The 14,538-nt window shown below is 39.3% G+C and overlaps 1 protein-coding gene across 1 annotated transcript; it reads right to left on the reverse strand.

Annotated features, from left to right (window-relative positions):
• Positions 1-5,548: 5,548 nt before the first annotated feature.
• Positions 5,549-14,517, reverse strand: LOC140943573 (alpha-soluble NSF attachment protein-like). The gene is made up of 10 exons (XM_073392676.1): positions 14,304-14,517; positions 14,100-14,179; positions 13,262-13,378; positions 12,187-12,233; positions 11,388-11,465; positions 10,846-10,901; positions 9,848-9,932; positions 8,296-8,469; positions 7,366-7,416; positions 5,549-6,039 (listed from the first exon to the last, which is right to left on the reverse strand). The coding sequence occupies exons 1-10, from the start codon at positions 14,390-14,392 to the stop codon at positions 5,941-5,943; spliced, it is 876 nt and encodes a 291-aa protein (XP_073248777.1). The 5' UTR covers positions 14,393-14,517; the 3' UTR covers positions 5,549-5,940.
• Between the last annotated feature and the right edge of the window lie 21 nt (positions 14,518-14,538).

The following is a 14,538-nucleotide window of genomic DNA, read 5'->3' on the forward strand; positions in this document are numbered from 1 at the left end:
AACCCAACTATAAGCAATTTAAAAGAGTAAAATTCCAGAGAGAGATCTTCATAGTTAGAGAAATATGTAAACTGAACACATGAAAACTGGACACATGAAGGTGTCTGGCCTACCATGTCACAGTAATGACGTCATTACCAAATTTAATCTCCCCCAATCAGCAATTTCATCAACTTTTTCTATGCAGACATTCAAATTCCTGAAGCATGACTGCAAGCTTGTTCCTTTTTCGCCCTGCCGCCAGAGCACCCTGGAGAGTTTGCTCGCAGGCTAGACTGATAAGTGCCATCTAACAAATGTACTAACAAAACAATTCAAAATAAATTGACTTACTTGACATGTAATCTTTTCTCCCGTTTCCTGTCAGTAGTTCGAAATCTATTGTGTGGTCATTTCACTGATGAACTTGTCTAACTTCCAATCACCAAGTGACTTGAAACAAAAATTCCAAAAGAATACAGTGAATCAACACCACCACTAAGGTAGCCTGCATGGCAGGTGTTTGAAAGTAAAGGGGAAGGGGATTTAAATCCCCCAGGGTGGGGACGAAAAAAGAGGGCAAATGCCTCGTCCTCCGTTAACGCTGCAACATTTTTCATTGATCGCACAGTCGAATAGTGCCATTTTAAGCATTTTAATGTGCAATTTTTTGTTTCAATTAACGTCTTCCTTTGTAATGGCGTTAGGATTCTAATAAGACTTCATGCTGTGACGACAAGCACCAGTTTATGGTTTTAGTATTGATATAAAATTACTCACATTAAAATTAATAGAGTGCTGTAAAGTTATATGTTATGAAGAGTTTTATAAATATGAAAGGATGTTCTTCAAATAATATCAACACAAATTTGATTCAATAACCAAAACATGTTAATTCACATTGATAGCTCCAATTTCGCTATGTAATTATGGCTTGATAAGCAATGAAGAATTACATGCATAAAATCAAGAACATGTCTTTATAACCCTCTTCAGTTTATTCCTGTCCTTGACAGATAAGTCAATCTGCTTTTCTTCCAGTAAAACCTTCTGTGCAGTTATATTCTGATAGGAAACCACGCGTGTGTCAAAAGCTCGGGAATAGCCCCAGGGTTGGCAAATGCCTGGCACCAGGGTAGTGCAATTTTGCAAATGCCCCACCCCCGGGACTGACAAGGCGGGCAAATGCTCCGCAGTAGACCGGGGGGGGGCGGGCCATAACATTTCCCTGACATTTTCACTGCCGTCACCTTCCTGGCTACTTTAAGCTCCCTGGTATACCATCAGTACTGGGATCAATTTAATAAAAGTACTACAAGTGTACCTTACAAGTGTAGCTATTGTTTTCAGACACCAAACAATGGGCACACTTGTAAATTATACTTGTAAAAGTTTTATTAATCGGCCCCTGGTTTCTATGTCGCAGGTCGCTCCATCGCCAAAATTGATAGTCGATACACAAGCGTTTGTGGACCGTTTTGAGTACTGATACAAACATAAGAACAGGAAATCGTGTAGCAAAAAATCCTCCCCAACCGTTACTCTCCTAAGAAGAACGAGAAATTGTACGCCTTTCTAACCCTTTCCCACTGGCAAAAAGCAGAGCAAGCTTAGACCTATATTGATAGCCGTAAAGTCGATTAGTGCACGTGAGATCGAGACAGAAGCTTTTTCTGTAAACAATTATTAGCCTCTTCCAGGCGTTCAGATACTGATACTCACCGACTGAAGCAGCTGAAGGTTCAAAATCTCTGTTTACTAGTGAGGTGAGAAGAAGGACAGCTGTATTTTCCAGTGTGAAACACAGCCCAATGCGCCATATTGCATTCCAAAAACAATCCGCGTGCGTCTTGTGAGATATGACATTTGACACTTCAGCTTGCGCTAGGCGCAATTTTTCCCGCCTTTTTCTGTCGCCTTTGCGCCTCGGTCAATCAACCATGTGATATGATTGGTGGACTGAAGAGGACATGGCGTTTGAACGAAGGCTGAGTAGAATCGGCAGGAAACAAGCCTGATATGGTCTTTGGAACGGTCTGGCTTTATTTTCTTATTTCTCTCTATAGGAACTGAACGAAACAAATTTCGCCCTAACGGCCCAAGTGAAAACTCATCTACCTTCAACCGTTTACGGAAATCGGGTATTGCTGATTTCTTAACTGGACCGACGGAAATTTTAAACTTGAGAAATCCCGTTCAGTTCCTCGTAATGGCAGTGGCAGGTACATCCACGGGTTCTTCGAGAAGTGCCTTTTTTGTGGTATTTTTTGTACTAAGGACGTATACTTTTATACACTTATATTAGAGAGCTTTAGATTCGAGGATAGAGGACGACATTTAATTTTACGTTTTCTCGCCTGTTCTCTAAAATAGACACCTCGGAAAGCTTCATTGTACAGCCGAAACCCTAGCCTCCCACGCAGGCGTTTTTAGGGGAGCTCGTTTTTCATTCCTTCCCTAAAAACGCCTGCGTGGGAGGCTACCGAAACCCCGCCTTACAACCACCTCGGTAATACGGTCACCTCGTTATTACGGCCATACATTTTCTTGTAAAAAAAAAAAACATCATTACGGCCAAATTTTTTAGCCTATTGGCGGGTACCGTTGGTTGTTGTTTTGTAAAAAAAGTTTCCGGAAAATCCGGTTGGAAAGTAAATGGAATACGCCTCAGTTTGGGGCGATCCAGCGGAAAATTTCCGGGAGCAACGGAACATCTGAAAAGCGGAAATTCGTGTTCCATTTCTTCAAAGCCATCTTTGATACCAGTTTCTAACCTGTTCATAGACCCTCTCTATTAGCCTGAAATTCATCCAATTGCTTCGAGTCGTTTTCTCCTCTCAACAACTGAGGGAGTTACTGAGGGAGTAATAACGACTCGAAGTAATCGGATGAAATTCAGGCTACCTCTCTATTTTCTTTTTAAAGTCGTTCGAGCGCGCGTGACAAAATATTAACCGCGGGTCTTTATTTTTCTTTTTCGCGCTTCGCGCTCGAAAAATAAAACAACGTCTGTGTACAGGCTAACCAGTTTCAGGCCTTTGCGGTCGTTTTCCGATAAATGGAATGGTAAATACGATTTCAAGACGAAATTTTTTTTACCAATCCTGAATTTTGCGTACCATTTACCTAAGACCGTGGACCGACTTGTTTGCCCATGTAAATGGTCAGCAACCGGTATTAACGGAGTTCCACTGTACTCACAGGAAAAAATAACCGATTCCTATTTTTGGATATTCTAGGGAATTTAAAGAATACCCACAAAAATCCCAAATTTGGAAGAATGAGACAAGTCCCAATCAGGGAACTTGGTTGGGAATTCCCTGGTTGGGACTTGTCTCACTTTGCCACATTTGGGATTTTTATGGGTATTCTTTAAATACCCTAAAATATCCAAAAATGGGAATCCGTTATTTTTTCCTGTGCTTTTTTTTCACCACAAAGTTAGCACGCTTATTTCCGTTGAAGGAAGTTTAATAAGCCCAATCAGATGAAATTTCTAGCTCATTAACATTTGATAACTTGGTTTCGCCACTACCTACGACATTTTCGCTAAAACTGGTAGTAGACTGACGATGGCTGCCACAATTTCCCGCCAAAAAGACGTTGGCCCGCGCCCGTGCACTACTTTGGGAAAATCTCGTTCTCGTATCGTTCTCGTAGTCGTCCTGGTCTTAATAGAATCTGTAAAGCTCTCTGTTAAAATATATCCGTGTTAAGCGAGATATAACTCCGCAAAGTTTCGAAAGTTTGCAGATGTTTTTATGATACAAACGTAAAATTTCGGGAGTTTAAGGAGCTATATATATCTTTCTTAGTTTTCAACAAATCACTTTTAGTCGACGGATTCTCCCCAACTTGTTCATGTCAAAAGTTGAGAAAAACCGTGGAAAGGTCTAAAGGCGGTAGACCTATTCCGCTTACGACTCCGTCGTTTACGACCAAGTGAAAATTTGTTTGCTGGAGTCGCTAGCGGAAGCGGAAGAACCAAACCAATCATAAAGGAAAGAAAGAAAATTATAATTGACAAATTCCCCACCCCGGGCGGGGCAGACCTTTGATGAAAATTCCCCATCATGGGAACCGACAGCACTTTACAAATACCCAGCACGATTCAGCAGCGGTCCAGCGGGTGGAGAAGGAGTTGAGCCAGAGCGAGACTCGAACCCGGGAGTACTTTAGCCTCCCCCAGATAGCGTTCTTTTTCTTCCCCCCTCGGTTCCGGTACTCGTCATAGCGACGTAGCCGTGAGAGTTTTTGTCGATTGTCACTTAACGTAAAAACATTATTTTGCCACTATACAGTTAATCAGTTGTGCCGTCGGAAGAAATAATTGAAGAACTTATTACACTAAAGTGCAACGTTTTAAGCCATTTATTTTTACCATTCTTAAAGAATCAATGATGATAATGTATCGAAATGGGGATATATTTTATTCGCCACTTTAGAAACGATAAGACAAACTATGCCGAGTTAACTTTGCAAAGAATTCTGGGAATATTACTGAGAACAGGAAAAATTGGCCGGCGCGTCCCAGTAGCGATCCCAGAAGTCTTTGTGAAAATTAACTCGGCTCAGTTTTTGAGGGCCACAAGTTTATCAGTTTTATCAAAAATGTCACGTGTTTACCCTCTTTAAATAAAGGCGTAACCTTACCTTACCCAACTTTGGGTGAGAGGGGGTACCCCTCGCATATAACCAGCTATAAAAGATTTCAGTTGGTATTATTCGGGTGCAAGAGAGTTCAGAGGCATGGCAAATTGTTTTACATGTAAATTGAAGCTGGAATAATTAAAACTACGGTCGCAAAACGCATCTGAACAGAACTGATCGTAGACTGGTCAATCGTGACAGCTACGGGTCAAAAACCACCTTTGTTGGTATACCATGTTAGTACTATATCTAACTGCTAAAATAATTAATAGGTTCGTTTACTTCCAGAAAAGCATGACACATCACACCCAGACTAATGAAGAATTCGCATCTATTGACATGACCTTGCGCTCCCGTCGCGTAGGTTTGACGACTTGTAGGTGGAAAGCGCCTAAAATATTATCTTAAGTAATTGTTATAGCAACGTTCTTGTTCTTTAAAATCAAGTCTCTCACAGACGTACACCCTGCGACCGTCCGCCCGTTTTTGGGAGGTATACGCCTTAAGAGGGAGCTTTATCAACGACTACGGCGACGGCAACGAGGATGTCACTAGAAAAAAGCAAAAGGTTTGTTGAGCAATACAACAACTCTGCACGTGCAGCACGCTTTTTCGTTCATTTCTTTGCCGTCACTGCACAACTACGACGTGAAAATACCTAGTTTTAAGTTTATGGAGGACGTAAACAAGAGACAACGAATTTTGCTTTCTCTTTCTGAACTAAGTGCGGTCCTAAGGGAATTGGAATAAACGCGATAAAGTTTTAAAAAACGCGAATGCTATGTTTTTGCTGCCTTTGCTGTCGTGGATGCTAAAGCTCCCTAGTTGAAAAAAACGACTGAAAAACAGCAGAGAACAGTTTAGCCTGCGTTGCAGCCGGCTCACGCATCGTCTTTAGCATCGTCTAGACCAGCGGTTTAGAGCGTCTGCAACGCAGGCTAGGACCAACTCTGGTCGTAAAATGAGTAGTCCAGTAACTCAACAGAACCTCTAATTTAAGTGGTCGTCTGAAACAAAATTGCCTTTTGTGTTGAGGGTTTGGGTTATTGTTTGTGTGGTTATCCTATTGTTTTCACAGCCAATTGTGTGAGCCGTTCAGTGAGGTGTTGTTTGACCCCGTAAAATGGATTCTGTGAAGCATTTTTTTGACTTTTCAATTGGAAACACTCAATTATTATTGCCATCATAGAGAAAGAGGTTCAACACAAGTTCTTGCGTCGTTATAATAACATTTTCCTTGACATAGACTAGAAATTATCGAAAAACTAGCGACATAAAACATAGCATTATTTCAGTTAACAGCGCAGTTGCTTATGTCAAGTCAGGTTCCTCGTTCATTCCTTTCTTGATCCGTAAGAGGATAGTGGTCAACCATTGGTCCAGTCTAGAAATCGAGTCATATTCCTTAACCTGAAACAAAAGGAAACTGTGTGTGAAAAGATTGTCACACTGACCTGGTATAACATGAAATGAATATACCTCCTGAACTGATTAAAACAGAGAAAGGTAGTATGCTACAATCATGGACAAAAATTCGTAACGATAATGTATCTCATTGACGGTATCTTAACGTTCCACAATAATAGCGAATTCCCTAGTCTGTTCACAGTTCCTCTATCTTGATTTTCTCCTTAGAGATCGTTCAGCGCGCGTAAGAAAATAAAAACCGGGGGGGATTTATTGACCGCAAACACAACGGGGTTAGGCGGGGAAAGGAGAAAATAGACGTTAGTTCCTTCTTTTTTTCTCACGCTTCGTGCTCTTTCTCCGTCTTCGAATCCTTTGTGAATGATATTGGCCCGGGATATTGGTATCCAATTTGATTAAGTTAATTGGGTCTTGACAAACTGCGAGCCAGCGAGTCATGCGAGTCATCAAGTTAATTCCCCAGCATAAAATAATGATTTAAAGGGGCTGTCCTGTCACCGTTGGCTGTCTAGTTCATTTTGTCAATATTACCACCTACAGGGTACTTTTCCCAATGCAATATGGAATCTAACACTTGCGAAGAAAGTACTTGACAAATGTAAATAATGGTAATAGGACTGAGTGGAGTCCAATTCGGTCTGCAATCATACGACTGATTAACAAAATCGGACTACCGCGTAGCGTTAGTTCGATTTGTTGAAATCACGAGTCATAAATTATAAATCAGGACAGTTGATAGCCAATAGCCAATCAGATTTGAGAATTTTGTTATAGTTATGATTGATGGTAAAATTACAGCTTCTTGTCCAACAAATATGCCTTCCAAGTATTATATCAAACGTTACAAAAAGCAAAAAACTTTAAAAAAGTGTTAGGCTAACAACTTTTCAAAACCCACAATTGAAATCCGTTTTCCGGCTTTGTCCACCCGTGTCATCTTTTGTATTCGACTTGTTATTTATACCTTCTTTTAATGTTTAGAGTAGTTTATTTTTATGTTTCACTCAATTTGGAGGCAGTTCCTACTGGTTAACCCTTTAAGCCCCAATATCCACATACAAATTCTCCAAACTGACCTCCATACATTTCTTTAAAGAAAGGGTTGAGAGAAAAAAAGCTTAAATGATTTTGGGCCTGTTCAAAGCACCAAAGGATGGTTTAATGGTACCCACATATCCCGGGAATTTTTTTTGGAGTGACTCATACAAATAATTTTGTGCTCTCTAATGGCGATAGGGATTATATATTTTACAGCTACCATCTATTCTTTTCGTTAAGAGATTTTCCTTTCAGTGAAAGAGTACTTACGGCTTCCGTAAAAGATTCTACATTCTCTTCTTCTTTAGCTTCAAGAAGAGTCTGAAAAAAAAATAGCGGAGCAGGCATTCTGTGAGAAATTTACCACATGCTCACCCCTTAATGGCTGTATAATAAAGCATTCTAGATTGACTTTATCTCAATTAAGGAGTATCAGCATTAGGGTTAGCTCAATATTGGAAAAGGCTGGAGAGTGGGATGCAGTGGTTCAATCCCCTCAGCACGACCAAACCACACGGTTTTAGAATACCAATCATTATTTTACTACCACCATAAATAATCGGAAACAGTGGGACAGTGGCACTAAAAATCTATGGCCTCCCTATTGCAATAAAAATTTAAAAAATATACACCTCCATTCTCAACTGCTGAGCTACCAGGCTGACACAAAAGGAAGACTTAGGAAATGATTCCTGATCATCCGACACAGTGAGTTCACTCATTCTACTCTTGACCACACCAAAAAAATAGAGATTCTTTAAAAATAAATACCTCCTTCAAATCCACCTTCCCCTCTCACCTTCCCCTCCCACACTGGGCTGTACTAAGAAATTATCGATTATCGATCTTCATGTGGCTTGAATGACCATGTACTAGCCAGCACCACAGACCAAACTTAACTCTGGTTTAGTCCGTCCGCGAAACAGCACTAAAATCCTTGTTCTGGGCCCCCAACTGTGTACCAGGATTTGAGAATGTGCCATGATTGGCCTGTTAAAAATGCCACTGTCATATTTCCAAACAAGATGAGAGGAAATTCAAAATGCGCTTCTGGTAATTTGCTGAGTCCGCTGGGGCCCAGAACATGGATATTGGTGTTACTAACAGTAAATTAAATCTGCACAACAAGCTAACCATGTGCAAATGGCAGACCATGCCAGTTGTACGAATGCAAACACCTTGCGCATGCTTAATACTTACCCTAAGAAGTTTACATTCCCTGGTGTCTTGGAATGCTGGGTACATATCGCAGTACTTATCAACTGCTCTCTGGGCCTCAACTATATCAATGCACATGTGGCAGAGGGCTGCCTTGAAGAAATACTCTTTAGCACTGTACTTTAGTAATGAACTCTCAATAGCATCAGCAGCAACCTGTAGGTTTTAAATGACACAGTCCAGTTAGTTTTGACGCACAAAATAATGATTTTATTCATCTATGACCAGGCCTCGGTTGTTCAGACACTGGATATCCAGTGGACGACTATAAGGCAAACCAATATATAGAGGATATTACACGGTGGCGAGAAGATATGAATTTTATGTTCGAGTGGCAAGAACAATATCTCACGAGTGAGCTTCGCTCACTCGTGAGATATTGTTCTTGCCACGAGAACATAAAATACATATCTTCGAGCCAACGTGTACTGTTCTTTTTATTATATGGAGAAACCAATTCAACAAAAGCAAAAGGCGGGAATTGTGACGTCATTGAACGATACGACACTCACAAAGGTGACATACGGAAAATACACCACTCGGGTCCCGGATGAAGTGGCGTATGGAATCTACGAGTGGTTTAGTTCCCAGTAAAACACTCTCCTCCATATAATAATATTGCGTTATCCACTGGATAGTGATTTATCTGATGGATGGTGTTATCCAAAATTTGAACAACTGGGGAAAGGTTGTTTATACACACAACATTGCACTTGTACAAGGCAATTAAAAATACTGAAAGTCCCCTCTCTCTATGAACAAAGTAAAGATCGCTGGAGCAAAATGTGTTCAATTTGAGGATGCCATTATACAGTAGGTCAAAAGCCTGCAATACGCGAGGAATAATATTGGTCTTTGCTTGACAATAAATGCTACAGTCAGCCACAAGCCTTTCCCGATCAGATTTGCTAGTACGCGTAGTTCATTGTATTTATGTAAAGAAAGCATTGCAACATCCAACAAAAACTGTATACTCCTGCTACAAAGAGTCAAGGGTATTGTATTTCAGACCATAAATACTTGGAATATCTCATGTTTAAAGAGATACCAATAAATAGGGAGCACCAAGTATTTTCCTGTAACTAAGTTCAACTTACCACTGACTTGGCTTGTGTGAGGTGGGTAACATTGTGAGTTTCAGATGGCATGATGGTGACAGCAACGAGAACTTCAAAAATGCAATAGGTTGAATAGACAAAATAACAACCCTGCACACTCAGCAGGCTTTTTGCAAGTTTTTAGCTGTCACTGCCCGGCTATGACATGAGAATGCCTGGTTTCACATTTTAATGAGGACATGAACAAGTGAAATATGAAATTGTCTTTCTCTTTCTGAACTTAAATATGGTACCAGTAATAATATTAGGGAATTAACTCCAAAAGAGTTTCCTTGCATTTGAAAAAATAAACGAGTTAGGATAATTGTGATAAAGATTAAAAGAATGAAAATTCAGTTTTTGAGCATTATTATGGCTGCCATCGCGGTCAACAGATCTCAAACTCCCTCTTCTTGTTTTCAAAAACACAAACAAACCTGTTCATATATCTCTAGAGCCTTAGCATACTCTTCCATCTGGGCTGAGTACATAGCTACTTTCAAAAGGCACTTGTTTGCTGAACTGCAGGTAAAAAGAACAATAACATCATGACCAGATGACAATAAAAATAACAATAGGTTTGGTTAATAATGTTACTCATGGAACAGTACAACATAAAATGCTGCAATAACTTATTGGGTGGAAAACTGTGAACAAGTCCTGATCAGCAAAAGGATAGTACCGGTAGCATGGATCAATCATCATGAAGGTATTCAAAAATAGAAAGGCTTGTTGGTGTTTCCTTAACCTGTAATCAGCTGTACCTTTTTTGGTTGAGAAGAGAGGTGGAAAAAAAAAACACCTGATACAGTTTATTTTTCTTCATGAGCTGACAAACAATTCCCCCCACTTAAAATGAATTAAGGTCCAGGTGGTTGACCTGTCAAAGTCAGCACTCAAATTGAACAAGGCCCAAAAAAAGTCTGCTACCAAATCTTTTTGTATTTAGGGAAATCAAAACAATGGCTATGTTCAGTTATCATTTTTTTGAAAAACTAGCTCAAGCCTTTTTTTGTGATGGAGTGATATCAGGTGGAGCTTCACTTCCATATTATTATCAAAACAAACAAAACTTAACCCAGGGAGAGTATTTTAACTATGTATTGTAATCTTGTGGGAAATCAAACCTAATCTTGAGCCAATCAGAACAGAACTGTGTCAGATGTATTGTGACTGGACCAATCAAAGGAACTTTAAATTCTGGCCTTTTTACATGTATCATTCCCCACTTCCCATGAAAGACATAATAAATACATAGGGAGGGCATGATTTAACACTGGTATTTCTTTGGGGAAGTGTTCAAGTTGATGCCTCAAGCACATTAAGAAAAAGGTGTTTAACACAGGCATTAGACAACAGTGAGAGCTGACAATAAATGATATAATTTCTTCTTAGTAGATCTGAATTAAGTAGAAATAAAATTTGTTTCATGTACCTATTTGATTCTTCTCCTCTGTAATACTGAGCAGCTTGTTCGTAATGAAATATTGCCTGAAGAAAAAAAGCAGGTGAATACAGTGTATGTCCCTTTTTGGTGGTAATAATAATGTTATTTTCTAGTGGATTACTTAGCAATATTTACTGGACAAGGCGATGTATGATCTGAAGAATAATGGAGGATCAACGAGGATGTTAACTGCTGAGGCTAAAAGCAGGGTGTAAGGAAAGTCAGTTTTACGGCCTGCCATTCGGGCAAGCTGTAGCTAGCATGTACTAGCCCACAAGTCATTTCAACTATCCCCAAAACCCTTTATAATTAACAGGATTGATTACAATACTTCAGTAATTTGAATTTCCCCAAAAAACAGCACTTGCCCATTGGGTAAGTTAAGAACAAAAATCACTAGCCCGATAGCAAAATCCACTAGCCCCAGGCTATCGGAAACAACGTTCTTTGCACGCTGCTAAAAGCCTTCCACCAAGTATTAATCACTTCAAACTCATTGCCTCTTGCAACCCTTGTTAATAATTTCTCACCTTTTCAAGATCAGAAGAATTTCCCTCATAAATCTCGGCTACAGTTATGTGGTGTTTAGCAGCCATGGTGAATCGGCCCTAAAAAACAATCATTTATAAGGTATTTTTTTAAAATTTTGAAAGGAGAAAAGGCCATTCAAGCAATTTTTCAGGCTTCAATACTTGGGTTTTATGGGAAAACAATTTAAATAACTTATTGTGGATAAGATAAAAACATTTACAGTGCTCGAGAGATCTGACATATGCAACAAACCCATATTCTTACGGGGAAATTTGCAAATAATAAATTATTATCATCAATTATTAGAACTAATGTGTACTATTCAACAATGAGCTGGATCCATGGCTGCCCCTTCCAGATCAACTAATAAAACAAAATGGATTTTGTATGTTTCAATTGTTTTGCAATGGTTTTTCTTTGGATCAGTATTAAACAATGCTAATGCAAATTTTTAAAGTAATAGGTTGCAGGAGGAGGCTGAGGATCTGATTTTTCTCACACACAGCTGGGAGATATAGGTTATAGTGTGTTCTGGTCACATACAGTAGCTTGCTCAAGATTCAGTTTTTTGTTTCTTGGTTTGCTGCAATCCACCAATGCCATCCTGCCCCACCCATCCACCCTTCACAAGTTTTTTTTTGTACAGATTATGAAACTGTACTTCAGTACTATTGTTAAGTATCAATATTACTAGTCTTGGTTTTGTAATGTACAGTTTAGTATAAATTGGTGATGATGTCATTCAAGGATCAGGTTTAAGTAAAGCTTCTAGCTGTGTCAATTAGTTTACTTTCATACCATATCTGTGTAAATGTTGATGGCCATTTCAAAAGCCCTCACAGTTTCTACAGACCAAAAGACAATAAAAATAAGTTGACAGAAAGATGCATTGCAATTAAGCAACAATAGAAGAATAATAATGGACCATTGTAATTTGTAGGGACAGCTGCTTGCATCATGAAGGTATCCTTAGAGGTATACAAGGACAGCTCCAGGTGGGGGAGGGAGGCGGTTTGGATGGGTTCAAACTTGTGCTTAATGTTGGAACTATTTACAGCCAATCATAGAGCTGTATTGCCATAACATTAAGTACATACTAAACTTTTATCTTCAATCCTGTGATAGCAATAATTACAGCTTCAATATAAAACCATTACTTTTAAAATTCCAAAAAAAATTATCTGATATGATGGGTGCATTTAGTTGGGGCCTGCTGGAACCCCTGTACCCTCCCCCTTGATCATAGTATATGTGACACTAGTAGGGAAGGTAAAATGTTTGGTATTTATGGGACCTGCAACTGAATTGTCCACTACAGAAAGGTGCCTGTATCACAAAGGTGCCAAAAGGAGATGCTTGACTATACAGACCTAGCTTTGTCACATGACAGCCATTTTGTCTCAGGAGATTGAAAAAGCTTTGTTTATGCATGGCTAGCCTCGTTCTCTCTACTAGGCTAGTTGTGCATAAACAAAGCTTTTCAAATCTCCTGAGACAAAATGGTCACCGAGCGACAAAGGTCTATTCAAGGTCAGGTAACATCCCCAGCTTAAATATATCACAGCTTGACAGTTTAACACTACATAGTGCTTTTAAATAAAACTTTAATCCTCAATTATTTGTTCAGAGTTTCAGGAAATTCAGTTTCATGTTTTCATTGATGAGAAACAGTATTCTTAGTCAACAACTGTTTGTTGAATTTTGCCTAAGAATAAAGAAGGAATCAGAGGATTTCTTACCATTGATAAATAATTGTTAGAAGTAAGAAATCCTGTTAATCCTTCTACCACTTCTGTTACAATGCCTCCTTGGATGCAGCACATTATGCTATGATGTCAACTTTGTAGTTTAACGAGAAAATACCCAAACTTACCTTCTACATCAGTCTTTTTAAAACAGTTCCCAGCATCAACAAAACGTTGCCCTGCTTCATGTTTGGACTGTAAAGTGATTTGTAGTTGAGCTGCTTCCATAAATGCCCTACCAGCAGCTGCAATCAAGATGTAATAAATAAAAACCATGATGTAATCAGCGTGCAAAGAAAGTAGTGTCCGATAACCCGGGGCTAGTGGATTTTGCTATTGAGCTAGTGAATTCTGTTGTTAACTTACCCGACGGGCAAGTGAGGTTTTTTGAGCAATCCGAATAACAGAAGAACTATGAAATCAATTCTGCTCGTCAAAAAGTGTCTGGGGCTAGTTGAAATGACATCTGGGCTAGTAAATGCTAGCTTCAGCTTGCCCGAACGGCAAGCTGTAAAAATGACTTTCTTTGCACCCTGTATAATGATAAGGAACAGCAAAAGCTCAGTTACAACTCTGATTTTGACTTAATTTTCAATTAAATTCTTGAGCTTGAAAATAAAATACACAAGAAATCCGCGTTCATTTTGGGGTTCTGCCAACGAATCCCACACTTTTAAGCTTATATAAAACCATCTATTTCATGTACTGTGAAGGAAGATATGTCCTCATGACCTTCCTGTATCAAGCCTCTGCATGTATGTAGTCATGATTTATATATAGCTGAACACAAACGCTTGTCTTTGAGGCCCTGTAAATAACACTCACGCCACTGAATAATTGGAAAGTGGTATGTTTGATGACTTTTGATCCTTCAATAGTGCGAGCCATATTACAGTACTGAGCAACACAGTAAGGATACTTACAAAGCCCAGCTGACAGTCTATGCAAGCGGCTTAAGATACCTACCACTCCATTTTTGTGCCATCTTGAACATGTTTCCTGCACTAACGTACAATTCAGCAGCATCTTCCAGTTTCGAAGTGCCCCTACAAAAATGGACAAAATAAAGTTTCGTTTGTAAAAGGTATAAAACCTGATTACTCTCTGAAAGATATTAAACAACTCATCATTACACAGATATACCAATTTCACTGACTGATCATGACTTACCCAAATAATCCACCTAAAAACCCCTGAGAAGATTTCACTTTCTTTTCCGCCTGAGCTATAAGCCCAATGGCCTTCTCTTCATTAGACATGCTATCCTAGAAACCTTGTTCCACTTTCCGTTGGTGGGTTAAAGTCATTTATATACAGCACCGTAATAAAAATTGGAACTAATTCAAAGACCATTCACGAACTTCGTCCCACAAGTTGACGTCACTTAATTTTTGACGCGTAGAGA

The sequence above is a fragment of the Porites lutea genome, chromosome 7, assembly GCF_958299795.1.
Source record: "Porites lutea chromosome 7, jaPorLute2.1, whole genome shotgun sequence".
In the NCBI taxonomy this organism is placed as follows: Eukaryota; Metazoa; Cnidaria; class Anthozoa; order Scleractinia; family Poritidae; genus Porites; species Porites lutea.